The sequence below is a fragment of the Salminus brasiliensis genome, chromosome 12, assembly GCF_030463535.1.
Source record: "Salminus brasiliensis chromosome 12, fSalBra1.hap2, whole genome shotgun sequence".
Lineage (NCBI taxonomy): Eukaryota > Metazoa > Chordata > Actinopteri > Characiformes > Bryconidae > Salminus > Salminus brasiliensis.
This window is the reverse complement of record NC_132889.1, coordinates 6,168,126-6,192,699: the sequence shown is the minus strand read 5'-3', so window position 1 is coordinate 6,192,699 and position 24,574 is coordinate 6,168,126. Positions and strand designations below refer to the sequence as shown.

Below are 24,574 nucleotides of genomic sequence, written 5' to 3'. Positions count from 1 at the left end.
GAGCACTGAGACACCACTGCCCCATGCTTCTCTTCGGCTCTTCCTCCCTTTCGGCCGCCAGTGTGGCGTAGCTATGACCCCTGTTCCAATGGCTGAGTCGAAGTTAGCGAGGGGATGTTGGAAACAGTATTGAAGGTTCGTCTTTGTGGAACCATTAAGCCGTCGCTAGAACTTATCACAGAGTTGACAAAGACAGCTAGACGTGAGACACACAAGACATGAGACAGTTTAATTGTCCTTAGATGGCTTTTTTTATTGTCCTCAATACAAAATACTTACAAAAACAGTCAAAACACATCAGTCATTGTGCCTCCATAGACTTCAAATACCACAATAGCTAAGCGCCTGCAGTTTATCCAGTGTGTCCACACATTCATTCATCTGCACTCGCCATCCACTTTCCACCGCATGTCCCTACCTTCTGCTGACCTTCTGAACTCCACCTTCCTCACAGCTCCACTTTATACTGTAGGTGTACAATTACAGACTGTCATACAATAGCATGTGTGTCACCGCTATGCTAAGCATAGCTCAAAAATACCCCGTTCCTGAAGGTAGTAGGTAGGTGTTCCTAATAAAGTGGCCTGTGAGTTCAGGAAGAATAAACTCTGTTTAACTTGGTTCTACTTGGTTCTTAATGACAAAACAAGGCCATGATGTGTGCTTTGCTTCAGCGTACTGTACTGGATTCAAATGGACAGGTTCTGGGAGCTGCGGAGAACGACTCGGGCATGAAGAACCGGAGGGAGGACATTTCTGCCACATTCGCTCACAAGAGAAAATGTGAAGACTTTCCTGCTGGTCAGTTCTCTGTGCTTTTTCTCTGACTCACAGAATTCGCATATGAAGGCCATGCCACCACGATATATATGAACTTTGTCGATGTTCTGCAGGGAGCTTCTTCAAACTCCAAACCCGCTTGACATTTCATAATTCACATTGCAAATGATTTGAAATACTGAAGGGGACAGAAGACATTTTGGAAGTGAAGAGACGTCAGTCCTATAGACCTTCACGCTCTGGTTTCTATAGTTTCTGGGCTGCTCTCCGTCCATGTCCAAGCCGGCCTTGTGCGAAGGCCTAATTCTGTGAAGGTCCAAACACTGGACTCTGCTTCTACTGTGGGTTTGTTCGCTGATCTCATGACTGAATGCAGGTCTTCTTCTGGTTCCGCCTTCGCCCTCTTGAGCCTGGAGAGAGACAAAGAGAGGGTCCCACACAAAGACCACATTATTCAAACTCGCCACAAAGGCTCAAGTAACCCACCATTTATTTATTAACAGTCGCCAGTTCAGTGAACTCACTCAGTTCAAGGGAGCTCACACCATAAACTAGAGGTAAGCTGGGAAGTAATGAACCCTCTGAGCCCACAATCCTAGTGCTGGACACCCCTTAAGGGTCTTTTTTGTGTGTTCTCCACTCAAACATTCCAGCAAAGGTTTGCTGTGAGCCTTGCACTGAAACCTTGCACTATACAGATTCTTAGGAGCAGCCATTATAGGGGACAAGGTCTGTGCCACCTTTAAGAAGATCTGGATCCTGGGTTTGAATGGTCTGGAAAAAGTGTTTAGACAATGTGTAGTTGGCTATTGGCTTCTAGCATTTGTTTTCGCAGCATTAGCCTCATAGCTCCATGGCTACGTTCTGAACAAAAGAAGCAAACATGTCTTGACTAATTGACGGTAATCAAAATAGTAGAAATTAGACCTTTTACAGAAGCCATTCGTCAAACATAAGGCCTGAACTGAGACGCTACTGTAAGACAAAACGAATTTTAAGCGATTAAACATACCGTCCTCCTCTCCGGTGCCGATGGTCTGCAAGGACATGCTTCTCTGGCCCAGCTTGGAGGACTTTCTGGTTTTGAATTTCATCACATTTGGCTTTTCTATAATCACGAACGTATCGTCCAGTTCGGCGATGCTGTCGGTCTCTGAGAATTCAAGTAAAGGCGGAGTCTTCTGGGTGGGTTTGGACAGGTCATCAGAAGGCGTTTCTCTACCATGATTAGCGACCTTCGGAGTCACCTCCTTAGCATGGTTATTGAAGTTTGGAGCCACCTCCTTAGCATGGTTAGCGATTTCTGGAGCCACTTCCTTGGCATGGTTAGCCTTGTTTGGAGGCACTTCCTTAGCAATATTAGCGATCTTTGAAGGCACTTCTTTAGAATGATTAGAAACCTTTGGAGGTACTTCTTTAGTATGGTTAGCGTTGTTTGGAGCTACTTCCTTAGCATGGTTAGTGAGCTTTGGAGCCACTTCCTTAGCATGATTAGCGATTTTCTGTGGCACCTCTTTAGAATGATTGGCCTCTTTAGATTGACTGGCCAAATGAACATTTTTGTTGTGATTGAGGGATTTTGGTGATCTGTGATTGGCTGTTTTAGAATCGGTGCTTTGGTTTGCTATCCTTAACTCCGGACTGTGATTGGGCGACCTGCCTTTAAGGAAAAGCCGGAAAGAGGTACGTTGCTTTTTCAAACCGAAAGGCAAGGGATTCTTTACATCTCCATTGTTCTCATCTGTGTCCTTCAGGGATACGGGGGACTGTGGGGGTTCGGTGTCCGACTGCTCATTACTGCCCCCACTGGTGTGGACTAACTTCTCAATATTATTTTGTCCAACATAGTCCTTGAGCTTGGTGAGATCTTGCAAAGAGCCAGTGATCCCAAGACTGTTGCCCACCACTAGGGCATACTTAGGATTGTGGTATTTATGTGCAGGAACCTTTAGGTTGACCTGTTTGGAGTCTTCCAGAGAGACTTGGAAGCGAGAGCAGGACACAGGCACTGCAGGTTGGATGGGAGCAGCCGGGGCTTTTATGGCTGGAGCAGGCATTGGGGGTTTCGTGATGTGGAACTCCTGGTACAGGTCCACTTTATCAGACACTGCGTACAGCTCTCTGAAGTCATTGTCAAAGAAGTCCACGACCTGGCCTGTCATGACTGTGACTGTGTTGCGATTCATCCGGGAGGAGGTCCATGTAAAGCTGTATGGAAGAGAATAACAGAGAAGGAAAGGACTGAGTGGATAAACAAATGGATGAATTACTTAATTAATCAATTAACCAGTTAACCAGTTAATCTACTAGTGGAGAGTGTACAATTTTATATAGTAGTATTCTAGTGGATATATTAGTCTTTTAGTGAACAGTCTACAATTGAATATATTACCAGTGAGTAGTCTGCAAGTGGATATACTAGTCTACAACTAGACATAATAATCTGCTAGTGGATATACTAGTCCACTAATGGATGGTCTACAACTGGATATATCAGTCTGCTAGTGGATATACTACTCTACTAATGGATAGTCTACAAGTGAATATGTTAGTCTGCAAGTGGATATACTTGTCTACTAATGGATGGTCTACAATTTTATGTATTAGTCTTCCAATGAGTAGTCTGCAAGTGGATATACTAGTCTACTAATAGATGATCTACAATTGGATATATTAGTCTTCTAGTGGATATTCTAGTCTACTAATGAACAGTCAACAACTGAAAATATTAGTCTACCAGTGAATACACTAGCCTACTAATGGATGGTCTACAATTATATATATTAGTCTACCAGTGGAAACATGGATCTACTAGTGGAGAGTCTACAATTTCATATAGTAGTCTTCTAGTGGATATATTAGTCTATTAGTGAATAGTCTACAAGTGGATATACTAGTCTACAACTGGATATAATAATCTGCTAGTCGATATACTAGTCTACTAATGGATGGTCTACAAGTGGATATGTTAGTCTGCTAGTGGATATACTGGTTTACTAATGGATGGTCTACAATTGGATACATTGGATATGGTCTACCAGTGGATAGAGTAAAAAAAAGGATAAAAGGATAAAGGTGCACGTAGTCTAAAGTGGGTAGTCTACCACTGGTATACTAGTAGATAGTTGTCCATTGGATATGTCAATCAACCAGTGCATTAAGTAGACTACAAGTCTACTAGTGGATACAGTAGTCTACTATATGATTTATTAGTCTACTAGTGGATACAGAAGTCAGATGTACTAGTAGATGGTCTACCATGGGAAAAAATAGTCTACAATGGATATATTAATATTCCATAAGTACTGGTAAAATCAGTGGCTGTGAGTTTTACAGACTGACCTGTATGAGCCAAACATGACTTTTTCTCCATCAACCAGCATGTACTTGGAGCACAGGGATCCCGGGAGCTTGCCAAAGGAAAGAGCCAAACCAGAGCCCTTCACAGTCCGTACTCGCAGGTTCTGCAACAGAGAGGAGAGGGAGTCAAATATCTGTGTAATCTGCCCTCTCGTCAGCCCTAAAGGCACAGCTACCCCTTAGAATGGAATTTTATCCTTTACATTTCTTAAAGCTGTCATATTTTTGCTGTTCCTTGACATCGAAGCAGCGTAAAGAACTGAATATGTCGTTCACTGTGTAACTCCCTATTCACTATGTTGTAATTACAGTTAAACAGAGAAAGGTCCTGACTTCTAAGAGTCGACCTGCAATGTAACACACCATCCAATTTCATGTTAAAGTAAACAAGGAGCCAAGAGAAGTACCAGGTTTGAAACGTAGGCGTGATTCACCCATACAAACGCTTAAGTCCTCGCTTAAGCAAACATCCAGTTGACCTAAAGCCCCTAGAAACACACTGAGGTGTGGCAGTTACATTTACAGCCTGAGTAAGTGAAGAGAAAACAAGCCAGAGTGAAAATGGAACACACATGGGGGGGAGGAAGGTGGAGGAAAACAGAAAAGTGTGCAAAAAGCTGGAGGAAGAAGAAGTATGAGCGACATTAGAGATAGAAAAAGCAGAGCAGCGGGATGTAATAAATGAGAAACTGCAGTGAAAAGTTCCTCAATCAGATCGGGTTGCTTTCGCACTTTTGTGCTCTTCAAACAAATAACACAAGTGCAGTGTGTGTGTGTGTGTGCGCTACAGTGTATGAAGAGTCCATTGAACAGTCGAGTTACAGAGGTTTTGAGGCTGGCTGGCTGGCTGGCACACCGTGGTAGGCGGATTGGAATAATGTAGGCCAGGCTTCAGGAGTATTTTGCCCTTTTCCACGACACACACTGTTACACAGTGTACACAGGGAATTCAGGGGTAAACTGAAACTCCGTGGCAACAATCACGCCGTCAAAGCTTTGCCAGGCAGTTCACACGACTGAAATGACTGACCATATAAAGGGCGCCCTGCGAAAAGTCTGGGGACACCTTGCATTCCTGTGAGGACAAAGTAAGAACACCCTGTCCTTTATTACCATTATTACTTCAGATGCCCTCAATTAGAAGCAGGAGCAGACCATCAGCTGCAGGTGATTAGAGCATGGTTAGAGGGGGGTCTGGTGGAGCCTGTCTTATTTAAGCCTTATTTTACCTGGGAAGATCCAAATAGCTCTCTGAGGCCTTCAGAAAGAAGGTTGAAGATGCAGACGAGTCTGGGTTAAAAAAAGATCTCATGGCCAGGTCAGGCCGTCCTAGCAAGTTAAGTCCAAGAGCAGACCCCAGGACGCGTAAAGAAGCCTCCAACAATCCAAAAATGTCATGGTAGCTCTGGCCACAGCTGATGTCAAAGTTTAACATCAGAAAGAGACCACAGGTTTAATTTTTATGGAAGGTGTGCAAGGAGGACACTCGTGCTGTCCTCCAGAATCCTCCCTAACCATGTTCTTCTAATCATCTGCAGCTGAGGTGCTGTACCTCTTTCTAATTTCAGGCATTTTAGTAATAACTCCATAACTGTCTACATCGAGATACATCTAAAAATCAACAATCCCTCCCCCCACCACCCTTAGTTTACCTACTACAACACATTTGACAGGATGTTGTCCCTTTAACGCTTCAGAAATATCAGTGTCCTGCTTCCTTTGCGGTCACTGCGCTCACCCGTAGGTGCTGGGCGGATATCTGCAGGCGACTGCACATGTCCAGGAAGTGCGGCAGGCCTTGCTCTTCCAGCAGCAGGTAAACGGCCACACCACGCTTACTGGCTGCGTCCAGCAGGTCCTGCAGAATCAGCAGGTCAGTCAGGAGGTCCATAACCACCGCCACCACCTGACAGCACACAGAGGGCAGAGAGAAGTCAGAGACAGTCCCATTTCACATCATATTGATCTATAAGGCTAATTTAGCTATCTAACAAGTAATGGAAGCTTATATCCAACCAGTTAACTGCACTGTATTTTTTTGCATGTACGTACAAGTATGGCCGGCCCTTGCGTAGCCATATTGACTTTCTCGCTACTGTCCAAAGACTTATAAGAAATAAACCACATGATAAAATAGACTGAACTGAAGCATTATAGGATTTAAACACCTTACAGCTGTCTTTCAAACTACACAGGGAATTATACGTTGGTAATGAGGGGTGGAATAATAAAGTCAGAGGAAGGGTCATGGAGCTCTCTTGTCTCCACATCATGAATAGCTCGTTTGTTTCTGGCTAATTGGAAAAGTGACCGGTTTAACTTTAACCCATTAGAGCCCAGAGCCAGTTCTGAATATCGATACAGACCTTTTTTAATATTGTGAAAAAAGTCACATGACTTCTGTACATAATAATAATAAGGTTAAAATGCCATTTTGACAACTTGTATTTCATCTTTTGGTTCTAAAGATGGGGGTAAGAACTGGTTATATGTAGTAGGTGTAATATATAGTTAATAAAATGTATATTATTAAAACGTTTGAATTGCTAAATATGCTGAAATAGACCTTCTAAAAAAGCAATATACTTTTAAACTGAGCTAGTTTTGTCTCAAGCACTAATAAAGCACCTGTTTGTAGGTGAGGTCACATGTCCACACATTCACGGACTGTCCCGTGACACGTATGGTCACCATGGGCTCTTATAGCTTAGGCTTGGTTTCCCCATATATATGGATTCTATGAACAAGGAGGTAAAGGCGAGTAACTGTATGTGCTATTACTACAGTGTAGTGCAAATTCTCAAATTCATATTTTTCAAATTCATATTATGCATATTTTTTGGATACGTTTCCGAACGCGCCATTCACGCCACAGTCCATATCTGCAAAGTTCATACGCTGCCTATTGCTAGATTCTAGATCTTAGGACAGCCTGTTGCTACAGCAGTTCGTAGGCCCACCAGCCTGGGTGTTTCAGCCTGGGTAGCTTTTTGAATAAGGCACAATGCAAGGCAGCCAATCAGAACAGAGGTTATTCTTAAAGGCACAGTGATTTAAAAAAGCCTGCTTAATTCTGAGAGATACAGGAAGGTTGGAAAATGATCATGTTTAGAGCCGTCTTGGTAAATATAAACCCTCACAGACGTCCTCAGCATAAATGTATCCTGGATTTTTAACCCCTTCACACTCCAAGACTGACTACACACTAGGGTGTAATCGGATGGGGCTATTCTCTGGTCATAGATGTTTATGATAACACTTTCGGCCTGCTGGTGGGACACAGGCTTTTTAATGGGTTAAGACATATTTACAATAGCGATGCTTGCACTGTGGGACAATACAGAGCCGAGACGACGAGTGTTAAGATATCAGCGATAGCGTGTGACACAGAGCCTTCTCGAACAAGCCTACTGGAGACTTTTGCGGCAATCTGACGCTACTAAAGCAACAGCCCAAACAAGCAACATGTCCTGGCTAATTGTCTCCATTTGGGGTAGGAGAGAAAACTGCAAGCTTGATTTTTTGCCAGGCTTTTCTTTTACAGCATCCAAGACATGACTCATCCATTCCGAATCCACAGTGTTTACAGCGGGGAGCTGCCCAGTCAGCCCAGTCAGCAGATTCATGCCAGCGCAGGGCCGCGTTACTTCCAACAAGTGACCTAAAGCACACACACACACACGAACACTGGCGCACACATTCACAGTCTTCTAGTCCTCAAAGGTCCACAATAAAGTATCCACACACACACACACACACACACACACACACACGCAGACACACACCGCTTTCAGCCGGGGGGCAAAGAACAGGCGTGTCAGAGCTTTTCCTTTAACAGACACTGAACTGAAAGGGAAGGCCTGGAAAAGCAGGTTTAGAAGAGGTTTATCAGCATCTTAACAACATCTTACCAACATCTTAACACGGCCTGCAGTCGGCAGGACCACGGTGTTAATGTGTGGCCTGCAGCTTTGAGCTGTGGTGGGTCAGATGAGGATACGTTTGCGCTGCAAGTTACATCACAGTTAGGGATGCACCGATCTGACCTTTTCTGTGCCGATCTCGATACTAAACTTTGCGCATTGGCCGATACCATTGGTAAATGAATAAAGCATATACCTCACCATGAGGGAGAGACTTGGGGCCATCAGGATTTGTCGTACATGCCGTATATCAGTCTTAAAGGCACAGTAACAGAAAAACAGCCAGTCCAAAGTTGTGACGTCACAAAAGCCAGTGCATTTACCCTTATCCACTATTCCATTAGCCGACCAAAAGTTAAGGGAGGTTTTTAACCTGAACTCTTAACTTCTCTGTTTTGAATGCGACACAGTACAAAGCACCCAATCAGAACAGAGCTCATTTGCATATATCAGTATTAAAGGCTGTAATGTCACAAATGTAAATGCATTTAACTAACATTCCCCAATTCTGTTAGTCAACCATTTCCACATGAAGTAAAGGAGTGCTTTACCCATGGCTGCTTTTTGAATGTGGCACAGTACAGAGCATCCAATCAGAACAGAGCTCATTTGCATATATCAGTCTTAAAGGCACAGTAACAAAAAAAAACTAACAAAAAAAACAGCCGGTCTAATCGTGTGACGTCACAAAAGCAGAGGCATTGACCTATATCCACTATTCCATTAGTCGACCCGTTCTTGCTAAAGCAATAGGAGTGAGCTGAATTGCTGTATGAACAAGGCACGATACGAGGCACCCAATCAGAACAGAGCTCATTTGCATATGTCAGTCTTAAAGGCACAGTAACAAAAAACAGTCTAATTGTGTGACGTCACAAAAGCTGAAGCCCATATCCACTATTCCGTTAGCCGACCCGTTCCTGCTAAAGCAATAGGAGTGAGCTGAGCTGCTGTATGAACGAGGCACAATACAGAACATCCAATCAGAACAGAGCTCATTTGCATATATCAGTCTTAAAGGCTGTGATGTCACAAATGTCAATGCATTTACCTAACATTCCCCAATTCCATTAGTCCAACATTTCCACCTGAAGTAAATGAGTGCTTTACCCTGAGCTGCTTTTTGAAGCCAATCAGAACAGAGCTAATTTGCATATATCAGTCTTAAAGGCACAATAATAATAATAAAAAAAAAACAGCCGGTCTACTAGTGTGATGTCACGAAAGCCGAAGACCTATATCCACTATTCCGTTAACCGACCTGTTCCTCCTAAAGTAATCGGAGTGTTTTAACCTGAGCTGCTTTTTGAACGGGATACAGGGCACCCAATCCGAACAGAGCTCATTTGCATATATCCATATATCCTTATACATTAAAGGTTGTGATGTCACAAATGCCAATGCATTTACCTACAGTCGCCAATTCCGTTAGTCGACCGTTTCCACCTGAAGTAAAGGAGTGCTTTACCCATAGCTGCTTTTTCAATGTGGCACAGAAGAGAGCTCATTTGCATATATCAGTCTTAAAGGCACAGTAACAAAAAACAGCCAGTCTACATTTGTGATTTCATAAAAGCCAATGCATGTGTTTTAACCTGAGCTGCTTTTTGAACAAGACATGACACAGGGCACCCAATCCGAACAGAGCTCATTTACATATATCAGTCTACAAAGCTGTGATGTCAAACGTCAATGCATTTACCTAACATTCCCCAATTCCATCAATTGGTGCATCGACCATTTCCACCTGAAGTAAAGGAGTGCTTTACCCTGAGCTGAATTTTAATGCGGCCCAGTACAGAGCACCCAATCAGAACAGATCCCATTTGCATCAGTCTTAAAAGCACAGTAACAAAATATTTAGTCTAAATTTATGAAGTCACAAGTTTGTTTTTTTTAACATGGTCATTAAACAGGTAGCAGTGGTTGGCGGGTGAGCCGCTGGTCTGCTATGGGTGGTGGTGGGTGGGGGTCCTGCTGGTTGGACTGGTAGGTGGCAGCTGGTTTGACGCAGGCAGAGGGGACCTCAGTGGGCAATCTTCCAGCAGGTCGGGCTGGGTGGCCATTTACTCGGAGAAGGTAAAAAGAGAGTTAGTTCTGAGAGGATTTTATAGAGAGCAGAGAATGTTGAGCAGTATCAGAATGTGTCTGACGACTCCGCCAGGTCTGACTATAACAGCCTAATTAAAAGGAAAGAGCCAGAAGGTAACACGGACACGGGAGCACCCTGAAAACGCTAGCGTCCATCTGCTCCACCATCCACAAACCTGAGTGATCGCATACTACAATTCCCTGGGTCCGCGAACCCCTGGACCTGCAACCTTTATCTAAAAAAAAAAAACATTAATTACCAAAAGCTAAACTAAACAGATGAGTTTTCAGCTTAGATTTAAAGATTGAGACGGTGTCTGAGTCCCGAACATTACCTGGAATGTTATTCCAGAGTGGGGGGGCTTTAAAAGAAAATGCTCTTCCCCCTGCTGAGGTTTTCTGAATTTTGGGAACTAGAAGCCAGCACCCTGAGATCTAAGTAATCTTGATGGTTCGTAATATGTAATAGGATCCCGCAGGTACTCAGGAGCGAGGCCATGTAGGGATTTATATGTTAACAGAAGAATTTTGTATTCAACAGTCATGTGTCAGTCTTAAAGGCACAGTAACAAAAAACAAATATAAAAAATATCTAAATAATCTAAAAAATATAAAAGTAATAAACAGAAATAAGAAAATGAAAGATATGAAATATCACAACATATCATGCCTCATCAAATCTCATGCTGTTATACTTCTGCTTCCATTCCCTCCTCACACCAATCATGCTGAGAGCAGATATGCTGTATAAACTGTCGATAAGTAACTTGCATTCAGGGCTACGGTGCTTTCAGAGCCGTTCAGGTTAGGTCTCAGGAGCATTCAGGCTTCTCGTATTCTTGTCCTTTTCAGAACACCAAGCAACAATGATGAAGAGATGATATGATAAAAGGGGGGGGGGGGGGGGGGGGGGTTAGGGAAGTCTTTAGTATGAGATAGAAGACGTCCTTGTAGGGCTGCAGCTAACAATTACTGTATTTCTATAACAGATAAACCTATTGGCATGCGGCCCGTTTTAGAGCCGAGGATACGTTTCATGTATGGGAAGACTGGACTCATCAGTCAGCTCTGCTATCGTTAACCCCTTTAAACAGGCAGAGAGTGTTATTATAAACTCCTATTACCAGAGAACAGCCCCAGAAGTTTGTACAGACGTCCCTGTAGTTACTGTGTCTTACTCAGTGTGTGATAATCCTGGGAGTGTTAAGAGGTTCAACTGTTTAAACCATTTAAACCAGTAACAGAGTTGACATTATCCACCATATCATGCCTTAACTTAAGCTAACCTCAACTGGACTCCTGCAGCACGTCTATAAACAGAATTCTATGATTTTTAACACGTTATTATTTATTAAAAACATGAATGGGAGATTCACTTAATATCACAAGAACATATTTCCCCTACAATTAAGAAACTGTTGATTTATCCTCAAAATTTCATACAAAATATTAAGATTAGATTAGTTTGACATATCCAACTGCCTTCCACGTGCTTCCCGTCAGAGGAAGTGGCAGAACTGGGTGCGGCTCACATGATTGTTTTTATAAAATGTATTCAAATTTTCATTTTAGCCAAAACTTATTAACTTATTAACTTATTATTTTTTATTTTTTTTATTTATTGATTTATTTATTTATTTAAAAAAATATCTTACTTGCTATTTCATAAGCTTTGTGTGTTCAATACATCAAGCAATGTGTGAAAACATAAAAAAAATATGATATGGTCAAAAGTATTGGGACATCTAAAATGAAGGGTATTAGAGCAGTTGTCTCTACAGGATACAGGATACAGGAGACTTTACTGTCAGGCGCATCACATGGTACATGGGGTGAAACAAAATTGTGATCTCAAGGTCTCTACTGTCCAGGGAAGGTTTTCTACTAAATTTTGGAGGATTTGATTGCATTTGGCAACAGAAGCGTTTGAGGTCAGTAGGTCAGGGAGATTCACTCAATATCACAATAACAGATTTCACCAATATTTAAAAAAATGCTGATTTATCCTCAACATTTTATACAAAATATTAAGTTAAGAAGTTTGACATATATTTCACTGCCTTTCACACGCTTCCCGTCAGAGGAAGTGGCATCACTGGGTGCAGGTCAGATGATTTTTTAATTGAATTAAAAATTATTTAATTAAAAATGATGTAACACAAAGAGTGTAGAGTAAATATAGAGGATCTCAGGAATGTAACAGAGCAATATCGAATCCCCAAATTCATTAAAACGATGTGTGGCCTTTTCATTATTGACAGCAAATATGAAATTATGGATAGTGTAAATAAATCCTAAGCTAAGTGGGCAACATTCCAGCATGTAAACAAGCCATAGACGTGCTAAACTACTTCCTGCTTGATTTCTATTGGAAAGTTTCAGGTCTGGTGAAAACAAACAGAGGAAAAGCAAATACAAAGGAACACTCGCTTGAATAATTAGTCATTACTGAATAATAATGGGTCTGTAATTACTAAGATACGAGAGACAAAGTACATGCAAAATTTAGTAATTGTTTTAATGTATAACTTAATTAATAACTTAATTTATAAATAAAACTGTAAATTATACTTTACATGCTATTTCATAAGCTTTGTTGGTTCCTATAAACTTCAAATACTGAATTCAACAGAAAAAATACACTATAGGGTCAAAAGTATTGGGACATCTTATTAAAATCAAGGATACTGGAGTAGCTCTACTGTCTCTACAGTCCAGGGAAAGTTTTCTACTAGATTTCGGAGCGTTGTTGTGAGGAACAAGAGTGTTTGTGAGGTCAAGATGTTGGATTTAAGAGGTCAAGATGTCAAGTCATCCCAAAAGCACTGTATCATTCCAGGGAGCACAGTTCCACTGCTCCACAGCTCAATGCTGGGGGCTTTATACGCCTCTGCTAGCCAATAGGTTCATGTTTGTCTCCTCCAGGGAGTCCTATTCTATACAGGGATTAGACAAGCTGTGTGTGTGTGTACATTTGCACATCTGTGTCAGCAATGGGTGCAACTTATACCAACTGAACGGATCCCTTAACAGGGGTGTCCACAAACATTTGGAGCTAAGTGGGCAACATCAGCCCTTATCCCCTTACACCCTATAAATGCTGTATGTAGGCCCACGCATCATTACTACTGTAATTCTCTTTACTTTCAAAGACCCTACTTAGGGATGTCCCGTTCAAGGTTTCTTACCCCCTGATCCAATCCGATCCTCTTAATGCTGAATGCGGCCGATACCGATCCGATCTGATCTTTGTCCTTCTGTAAATAAACTGTGCTGATCCACGCTAGTAAACAGCAGTAAAATCACTATTATTACTATTATTACTATTATCACTATTATCAGACTAAAGTCTAATCTGATCTTCTTTGTTTGTAGCTACTTTTTAAACTCTATAGTGTTTAATATCTTACAGTCCAGTCTGACTGACCCACCTGACCATTCAGCTCCCAGTTTCATTACAGCTCTGCAGTCTAATGACTTGTGTGTGTGCATTAACATTAGCATTAGCCTCCTCCTCGGTTCTGAATGTTCCGTTCAGAGCTGGTTTAGAACCAAAGAAAGGAGTGTGGTTCTCCCGCTGGCAGAACAGAGCATTTCCACCACAGTCGGGGTTTCTAACCAGGTGGAAATGAGTAGGAGTAAAGATGGGATGGGAGGAACACTAGATCTTCCCAAATGGATCTAATGGGATAAAATATCTGTGTCGTTACACAACTACAACAAACTGGGTGGTTTTTGGCTCTTTACCTGCTGCTCTCTTATTTACAGCGAGGCTTTTTCCTCTTCCCTGAACTTTCCGTTCCACCTTAAATAACGAAGTGGTTACACTCTGCTGTTAAAATGGACTCAATGGAGCTGCGTCACTATTTAAGGTGGAATGCAGAGTTTGCCTAAGAAGCTAATTTCCGCTTCTGTTTTGGCTGCTAACTGGTCACATCGCCACACTCTGTTTAGTTTCCTCACTAAAATAAAGTCCCAGTTGAACTCTGTTTGGGGTAGCTTTCCAGAAAATGAGAAGTCCGTCTGCAGCAGCAGCTAAGGATCATATCTATTAATGGCCCCTAGAGGACGGTAGATTGCCCCCAGCTACAGCAAACCGAAGGATCGGAAGTTGATCAGGAACCTTAAACGCTGATATACGATTAATAAAAAAATAAAAACAGATTGTTTAAGACAGTTTAGGACATCGGGACATCCCTACCTTAAAGATAACCCTACGGCAACGCCACAACAACCTGGTCAACTAAATGGATATACAATAGTTTTCTTTCCCTTAGGATCAATAACCTGGAGGTTAAATGAGGCAAATATGGAACTTCCTTCTCTACAAGTACAAAGTTTCAGGTCATGCGATACCAAATAGGAGAAAGACAAATAAAAAGGGACGCCTTCTGTCTCTCCCTCTGTTTACTCCCCACATACATATACATAAGCTCATTCCCTTCAGCTCACTCAGCGGATGAAACTGTGGGTGAAATGAAAGCGATTAGCAGAGTCACACCGCCGAGGGCATTTCCTTGTTTCCAACCAAAACAAGTTGACTCTGCAGTGACTCTGTAGACACGGAACCGGCGCCACAGGAGTCTAGAACATATGGCAGATGAGATTAAACGCACAAAAGGCTTCAGCTCTACACCTCATTGTGTTTGACCTTAAATTCTCTTGTAGTGCTGGAATACTACAACAGCACGTGAACGCCGTGACACTGGGTGAGCAATTATGAGGATACAACAACTTCAGTACTGAAAACAGCAGCTAATGTATGTACAGTGCGTCAGACGCTGAGCTTTTCCTGGGGTTTTTTTAAGGAGCACTTCGGGGAAAAATCACATGACCATGGTTTATCACTCTTCCGATGCAGCCCGTCAGCCAAGAAAGGTTTGGTCTCTGAGGTTTGCTTCTTTAGTTCAGAACAGGAGATGCTAGGCTAATGTGGCTAAGAAACACTGGGCGTAGACTGTCACCAATCTTTTCCCGGTAAATACATGTCCACAAACGTCTTTAAATCCACTTAAAACATGTCCAGACACTAAGATCAGAGGATCGCTGGTTCGAATCCCAGTCATGCTGCTAGCCAACAGCGACAACAGCGCAATTGGCCTTGCTCTCTCCAGGATGGGTAGATGGTGCTCTCTCGCAATGTATGTCAGTTGTGGTGTTGGCTGTCGCTGGCATCTGCAGGCTGGTGCGTTGGAGCTGGGTATGCAGCGCTGGTTGCCCCGGTGATATTTCGAAAACACTCGTCTGAGGGGGCATGTGTCGGTCTCCGCCCTCACTAGTGGTGGGGGCATTGCGTCCAAAGGGGGGAGAGCACATATAGGTGGGTACTTGGCCACCCAAATTGGGGAGAAACTGGTGACAGTCTAAATCAAGTGTTTAAGAAATTGGAAAATTGGTGACAGTGTAAATCAAGTGTTTGTTAGCAAAGTTAGCTTAGCATATTTCATTTAAAACATATGAAGGACATTATGTTGAACAAGTCTCAGCTGATTGAATACATCTGTGGTCAGGGATCAAAAATGTTATGTTGACGTTCTGCTTAACTATTTCTTTAACGCACATGACGTCTAGGAATACGTCTAGATCTAGGAATTCTAGGAAAACCCTTTAAATTGGTGTAGAACCTTTAGGAAGCCAATAGTGGTCCTTCTCTGACTGGGTAGTTCAGTTCCAGTCCTGGAAAGCCGGTGTCCAGTGCAGTTTCTGTAATTTCCCTGATCAAACAGGCCTGATTCAGCTCATCCGTTGTGGGAGTAGTGAGAGTGTTTAAGCAGGGAAATCACCCAGCTGTGGTGGACACCAGCTCTCCAGGGCTGAAAGTGAAGAACCCTGTTCTGCGGTACTGCTGGAAGAACGCTTTGTGCCATCTGTTTTCTGAAGCGAGTAGCAGTTTGACAGGAAGTGGAGCGTTACGATGCTCTTCTGTCTGATAAGAAAGATAGAGTAATAAAGTGAACGACGTACCGATACTGCAAACAGCGTCAATCAGCTTCCTCTCCTGACACACTTCCTCAGAGTTGGCCGAATGAGTCACCCAATTCTGATAACTGGGGTTTTCTCATTCTGATCTTTGTCAGGCCTCCACAAGAGAAGCAATGCCTGCATGTTTTGAAGGTGACCTTTTTTTCCCCCCAATTTGGTACTGCCAATTAACCCACCCGTTTGTAGTGTCCCCTAGCACTTGCAATGTTCTCGACACTAGGAGCCTAAGGACTTCACGTCTCCTCTGATACATGCGCCTGCTCAGAGGGAAGTCCCCAGTCCCCAGCTCCACTGCACAAGCTAACAGATGCCTGTGCCGGCCAACATTACTTAAGAGTGATGGGATGGGAGAGTGCCATCTACCCACCCGGAGAGAGCATGGCCAGTTGTGCTCTCTAAGGCTCTGGCCACTGATGGCAAAGCAGAACTCGTAACCCCCCCCCAGGCCACTGAGTTAGCGCAATGGACTGCTGAGCCACTCGCAGCCTGGAGGTGAGGTTCCTAACCTCACTTCCAACTATATACCTGTCTTCTTTAGGTTTGCAAATTCTTGTGTCTTTGTGTTTAACCCCCTTAAAGTCATCATATTTGTCATGAACAAATAAGACCCATCTACTGATGTAAAGGTTCTATTTCTGCTACAGATTTCTACTACAGAAGTGGTTCTTCTATGGCATTGCTCAAAGACCATCTGAAGGTGGCTCTGTGTGGCTCAGTGGTCTACAGTGATGGCACTATGGCCAGGGGGTCATGGGTTCGAATCCCGAGGCATGCTGCTTTGTCATCAGTGGACAGACCTGTCACTGATTCTGGTGTTTACATGTTTTGGAGGAGTATCCTTACCCTCCTAGTGTCAGGAGCCTTGTCAGGTGGGTTAATTGGCCAACTTTTACATTACTGCTTGGTAGATGCATCCTTTGTGTCTACCAGCTTTGCACATTGTTTGTTGTGTTTCATCTTATGCTTATTGGCTGCATTTTGGACTGGATTGGACTGAGATCTGGACTTTGACTTTGTCATTGTAGAACAATGTAGAGATCTCCTGCTAGCGGCTTGGTGCCCTAAACCACAGGACGCATTCAGAGGCTTTGTGGAGTCCATGCCTTGACAGGTCGGAGCTGTTTAGGAATCAAGACAGGGAGCTATCCAGCATTCAAGTCAATGCAGTCCATTGCTTTTCTCAGTCTAGTTCTGAATTGACAGCTCAAATCGTACTGATTTAGTCGAAGTTTATGGAAAAGGTCAGTCGGTTCATTCTTAAGATGAGCAAGAACACGAGTGAGATAACCTATTACATAACACAGAGCTCAAGGAATGCACCTACTAAAATATGTATGCCTGACAGCTCAAACAACACCTGGGGTAACACTAACTCGTTTTGGCATGATTCAGCACAACATTCTCAGTAGATCGAACCATATAGAGGCTACAGAGCTGTGCAAAGTGTTGTAGACGTCTGGGAAAGCTATTGGAAGTGGCCCGTAAGCATTGACTTTTTAATATTTGAATAGACATAATCATTAAACACAAATAATAACGGTTTACTACTATATTAACTGGTATAGTTATCATCTAATACCTAGTACAACTCTCACTTCTCAATCAACTACTTTAAAACAGCAAAAATAATATTCCTTTTTATTTATTACTATTTTTTAATAGCGCCATCTACCCACCCTAGAAAGAGCAAGGCCAATTGTGCTCTCTCAAGGCCCCGGCTGCCGATGGCTAGTAGCGAGATCGGGATATGAACCAGCGATCCTCTCATTACAGTGACAGTGCTTTAGTCCTCTGAACCACCCGTTAAATATATGCAAAACATTTTTTTTTACATATATTGAATATGGCCAAATGTTCTTTAGGTCTTTAGGTCTTCCTGTGTCATGGGGGATGTATGTACTCACCTTTACCCTTCCAGTAATATTGGCATCGAGTGAAGGGAGCGTGCTAGCTTGGGTGGGAACTGGCAATAAATAAATAGAGGAGGAGTCATCCCCGTGCAACAGCATCTATATACATAGATTTGCGGACACCCTTTCTAATGAATGCATTTAGCTACTTTAAGTTGCACCCATTGCTCACAGAGATGTGCAAATGCACACACACAACTTGTCTAGTCCCTGTAGAGAAGTACCACCAGTAGAATCAGACGCTCTGGAGCAGATAAACATGGCACCATGCCTAATGCCAGGCCTGGGCTAGAGGGGTATAAGGCCCCCCATCATGTGGCTGTTGGGATGAGTTGGGGATGATGGGGTGGGGTGGTGATCATCCTGAACATCCTGACCTCATTAACACTCTTGTTGCTGAATGCAATCAAATCCTCACAGCAATGCTCCTCCAAAATATAGCAGAAAGCCTTCTTCCATGGACAGTAGAGACTGGACAGTCACTCAAGCAAAAGCAGGATCAACTCCTTTGTAATACCTTTGATTTTGCAAGAAATGATGAACGAGCAGGTGTCCCAATACGTTTGTCCTTTGAGGTTTTCTATTATTATTGTTTATGAGCCTGGCTACTGATCTACTGATACCAACCACCTTATCGGGTTATATCAGCGCAGACAGTGGCATTTCATAACATACCTGTCCCAATTCATTTATCGCAGAGCGCCTGTCTTCGTCTTACACAAGACCCAGTAATGCAAACAGCTCCATAAAAGACTCTGGGTGAGAAGACTCAAACAGGACCAGGCAGCAATACACACTTATAATCTGCCCTGACAAGGACCATAAAGGTCTCAGGTCTGATCATGAACCAAGGCAATTATGTAGAAAGTGAACATCAACACAACACCCTGCTCATGACAGCGGTACAACAGCACATACCTAGCTTTAAACACAGTAAATGAGATTAATGATTATTATAGAAGATATGATATGATATGATATTTAGCTTTCGAGCAACAACGTTAGCTACCTGACCTCAAAAAATATTAGGAATCCATTCCATAATGCTTTTAGTTTTTCAAATGTTCCATCAGAGAATGGTTTGCTTGTCTTTAACCCAAAAACTATAACTGTAAACTGCAGAGAACAGAAATTGCTGAACAACCCGAGTAGGTGAGTTTACCTCTAACTTTTATTTATTCATTTTTTTATTTATTTTTTTTTTCTTGACCATGGCGCCACTTTAAGCTTCTAAAATTTCTCATAGTAGTTACTGAATGATTCAGAGGATTTATCACATCATTTATAGTGCTTACTTAAGAATCCATAGTCGTTACTGACAAATTCATGGTAGATACTGTTTATTTTTTAGTAGATACTGAATAATTTTCAGTAGTTACTGAATAATTCCAAGTAGTTACTTAAGAATCCATAGCAGTTAAGACTATTACTTGGTAAATTCATAGTAGGTCATACATAATTGTATAAATTCAATAAAACTCAATAAAAATAAAAATTCAATAATAAAAATAAGTATAAAAATTCAATAAAACTCTTGAATTCATAAATAATTTTAGTAGATACTGAATAATTCAGAGTAGTTATTGAATAATTCCAAGTAGTTGAATAAATAATTTATAGTACATACTGAATATGTTTAGTAGACATTGAATAATTCATAAGTTACTGAATAAGTTACAGTAGTTACTTAAGAATCCAAAGTAGTGACTGATAAATTCATAGTAGACCCTAAATATTTCATAGTGGATACTGTATAGTTCATAGTAGACCCTAGATATTACATAGTAGATACTGAATAATTCATAGTAGATACTGAACAATGTACAGTAGATACTGAATAATTCATAGTAGATACTAAATAATTTATAGCAGACCCTAAATATTTCATAGTAGAAACTGAATAATGTACAGCAGTTACTGAATAATTCATAGTAGATACTGAATAATGTACAGTAGATACTGAATAATGTATAGTAGTTACTGAATAATTCCACATAGTTACTTACAAATTCATAATAGTTACTGATCAATTCATAATAGAGTGTACATCATTTATAGTAGATACTGAATAATTCAGAGTAGACCCTGAATATTTTTAGTAGATACAGAATAAGGCATAACAGTTACAGAATAATCTTCAGTAGTTACTGAATATTTCCAAGTAGTTATTTAAAAATCCATATAATTCATAGTAGATCATACATCATTCATAGCAGACACTGAATAATGTATAGATACTACCTAATTCATATTAGCTACAGAATAATTAATAGTAGCAAGTGAACACTTTATAGTAGATATAAAAAACTGATAGTAGATACTGAATAAGTCTGATTAGATACTGATTATTACACAGCAGTTCCTCAAGAATTCAACTACACTGTAAAATAAATGTAATTTGGAGTAAACCGAATCTCTAAAAGTCTTAATTAGCCCAGAATTGGATTGCAGCAGGTTTACTAAGATTTTTAAGACAGATACGTGCAGGACGTGTACAGTGTATAGTGCAGCAGGATTCTCTACCCTGAAGCACTTTTTCAAAAGATAAATCATCAGAAGGGGGTTTTCCTAGAGCTTAAACACCCACATCTTGCTCCTGCTGCGTCTCCTGTGTCTTTCTACAAGACAATATACCATAATTCTCTGTTTTTTGGTTGGAGAGCTCCATTAAGACTTCATTTGGACATTTCAAGTGCCGGTGATAGCACAACCAAAAAACTCCACCAACATAAGACTAGACCAGTGTTCATCCAGCCTACATCAGAAGCTGATGAGGGTCAAAAGTACTAGTTTAGAGAGTCCTGCCTGTAGTGGCTCCTAGCAACACTGCCTAACAGACTGAAAACACACAGGAGGTGACAGGAGGTGACAGGCCCTGTCCACAGACAAGGCCTTAGGCTGTGTTTGGGGGGAGTGTTCCTATTAGCTTAGCATTGCTCCATCCCTTATACAAACTCATTCACACACACACACACACACACAACCTGTTCTGACATTTAAATCAGCGAGAAATTGACCTTTTCGTCCCGCTTGCGCCGGTTACGACACCTCCTCCTCGCTCTTTTCCACAGGGACTCTTTTCTTTTCAGGCGTAGACTGCAGTCATTACTACAATGTTTCCCTCTGTCCGTATCCCTGACTGCACTGCTAGCAGCGTGTTCAACCAAACATTCATCCAAAGAAACTGATTATTCAAATGTTGATGGCGGCAGGTTAATGGGATAGACACTCTACTGACAAAAGTGCTGAGTCAAAAAGGGTGAGAGATATCCAAACATTGGCAAAATGAAGAAAACTAAAAGATGTAAATGTAATGTTGATGTAATGTTTTTTTGTCTTAAAAATAAATATAATAATATTATTTATTTATTAATTTAATTGGAAAATGTGTGCTTTACCTCATATAGATACTGAATAATTCATATTAGTTACTGAACAATTAATTGTAGATACTGAATAATTAATCATAGATACTGAATAATTCATATTAGTTACTGAACAATTAATTGTAGATACTGAACAATTAATCATAGATACAGAATAATTCATATTAGATACTGAATAATTCATATTAGATACTGAACAATTAATCATAGATACAGAATAATTCATATTAGATACTGAATAATTAATCATAGATACTGAATAATTCATATTAGATACTGAATAATTCATATTAGATACTGAATAATTAATCATAGATACTAAATAATTAAAATTAGATACTAAACAATTAATTGTAGATACTAAATCATTCATAGCAAATACTAAATAATCCATATTAGTTACTGAATACTTAATCATAGATACTGAATAATTCATATTAGATACTGAATAATTCATAGCAAATACTGAATAATTAATAGTAGATACTGAATATTCATAGCGAATATTAAATGATTCATCATAGATACTGAATAATTCATAGTAGTTGCTGAATCATTAAATATATGCAGAATAATTCATAGCGAATACTGAAAAATTCATAGTAGTTACTGAATCATTAATTATATATATACTGAATAATTCATAGTGAATACTGAATAACTCATTAGTTACTGAATCATTAATTATATATATATATATATACTGAATAATTCATAGTGAATACTGAATAATGAATCATTAATTATATATATACTGAATAATTCATAGTGAATACTGAATAATGAATCATTAATTATATATATACTGAATAACTCATAGTGAATACTGAATAACTCATTAGTTACTGAATCATTAATCGTAGAAACTAAACAGTTTAGAACAGATGCTGAATAAATGCAGTTAGTGAATAGTAGAACGTCTTAGCAGACAGTGTTCATTCAGTGTCTGAAAATGTGTGTTTATGGGGTTAACAGGAAGACCTTTATCTTAAATCATCAGGACATGCATCAGGACCTTTTCATCTGATGTTCATCTGAGCGGATTGAACTATTACTCGGAATCGGAGAGGCAGGACTAGCTCTTCCACTTCTGAACATGTTTATCAGGTGAAAGGAAAAGAATAACTGACTTACTAAAACAGGTGGAGATTTCACAACAAGTCAATTTCCTCCAGCAACCAGGTCAAGTCATGTGATAATTACAATTCCTATAAACTACAGTGAGACACAGCAGCTCACACCTAACAAGTCTAACAGCTTACAGGATCCGGCACGAAGAGCGAGGGCCAGGCGTTGACTGGCTCCAGTTCTCACTGAGAAAAAACAAATGTAACCAGGTTGTTTATTATTGAACATGTGGCCTGTTTGATTGTATCCGAGTTGCCAGGAGTATTTAAAACGGTACTTAGGGCTGGGCGATATGGTAAAAATACTATATCACGATACACGATATTAATCACAATTCATAACGTAACCACACACTAACTAAACTACTACTCAGACCCTTTACTTAACTTCTGCTGCCGCAGTCTAATTACACTGTTAGGAATGAAACCTGCAGCTGATCAGTGTGTGTAGTACGCTCTAACAGTCTCCTCCATATGCTTAGAAAAGTATATTGTCATCACCGTAACATAATGTATCACAATACGATAAAATATCGTCACATTGCCCAGCCCTAGAGATTCTAACATTGGTTTACCATCAGAAGCCAACCTCAGAACCTATTTCAGCTTGGTGTCCAGGTAAGTTGTCCAGGTTGTTGTTTCATACACCTCCTTCTCCATCGCCTCTGACTCAGCTCATGAATCACTCGACCGCTAACTAACAGCCGGACTCAGGTGCAGGGAAAACCCCGAGACTGCAGAGCAGGTGGACTACAGGCCTTTTTCTCAGGGCTCAGTGCTGTAAAGGCAGGTGTGATCATGATGCATCAATGACATGCAAACGTTTTACGACTCAGATAAGCTGCCAGCTGGATCTCCCAGGCCTGAGCTTCACCTGGTGTACCCGCATTTGCTAAACTAGCGCAGTAGCTATAGCCAATATTGGCAAAAAGCCAGTTCTTCTAAACCTACGAACTGGCCAGATTATGCTTCCCTATGTGTTTCCTTCACTGTCCACAACATAATTTACCAGGATGGCTCAGGACGTCCTAGAAGGTTCAGCAGACCAAGAGCTGACCACAAGACGAGTCTCCATCGGTCATCACAGGTCACCACGGGACCTACAGGCTGATGTCAACGTTCATGCATCGGCCATGAGAAAGAGACCATGGCCTTCTCCAAGACCTCCAAGCTCTAGGGCTTGTTTGGTCTCTTTCTGATGGTAGATGCTGGTCTTTGACTCCAAGAGTCCAAATACTTTTGGACAACAGCACTTGCATATGACGTAGCGCAGTGACCCCTGCCCCATTACCTTGGTTGACTCCTGGATGAGTCTTCGGACCACCTCTTTGATATGCGGGCCGTTCTCCTTGGGGGGGTGCGAGTAGACGGACACGCGCGTGACCCCTCGGTAGAAGCCCCCGCTCGGCCAGCCGATGTCCAACGGCGGGACCTCGGTGTCCGACATGGTGGGCCAGTAGGTGGAGTGGACCCCCGAGTCTGCGCTCGGATCTCTGGGCGCGTGAGAGCCGCAGGGCTCGGAGTCCCCGTTGGCATCGTATTCCCGGAACGTGTCGCGGATCCATCTGACCTCCCGGGCCGAGAGGAAGTCCTTCGCGTTGTCCTCCTTGAGCCGCATCTTGAAGGCTCCGTCCCCGTGTCTGAGGAGGTGCTCCAGGGCGGCCCGCTGCTCCTCGCTGTAGTAAAACTCCGGCCTGGACTCCGGGATCTTGGCGTTGACGTGCTCGTCGTCCAGGCAGGTGAGCTGGGACTCGGCCATCGCGGCGCTCGGTCTCCTCGCGGCGGAGAGAGGGGGGGTGGATGAAACGGTCGGCTCACCTTTACCTGCTCGAGTCACCGGTGCGTCACGTGACACTCTCTCTATCTCCCTCTCTCTCCGAGTCTCCTTCTCTCTCTCCCTCTCTCTCTCTCTCTCTATCTCCCTCTCTCTCTCTCTCTCTCTCTCTCTCTCTCTCTCTCCCTCTCTCTCCGAGTCTCCTTCTCTCTCTCCCTCTCTCTCTCTCTCTATCTCCCTC

The 24,574-nt window shown here is 41.8% G+C and overlaps 1 protein-coding gene across 1 annotated transcript; it reads right to left on the bottom strand.

The window, feature by feature from the left end:
• Positions 1–239: 239 nt before the first annotated feature.
• On the bottom strand, positions 240–24,574 carry fam83fa (family with sequence similarity 83 member Fa). Its single transcript, XM_072693498.1, has 5 exons — positions 23,851–24,574; positions 5,879–6,046; positions 4,123–4,244; positions 1,793–2,988; positions 240–1,190 (listed from the first exon to the last, which is right to left on the bottom strand). Exons 1-5 carry the CDS (start codon positions 24,316–24,318, stop codon positions 1,141–1,143), a joined length of 2,004 nt encoding a protein of 667 aa, XP_072549599.1. The 5' UTR covers positions 24,319–24,574; the 3' UTR covers positions 240–1,140.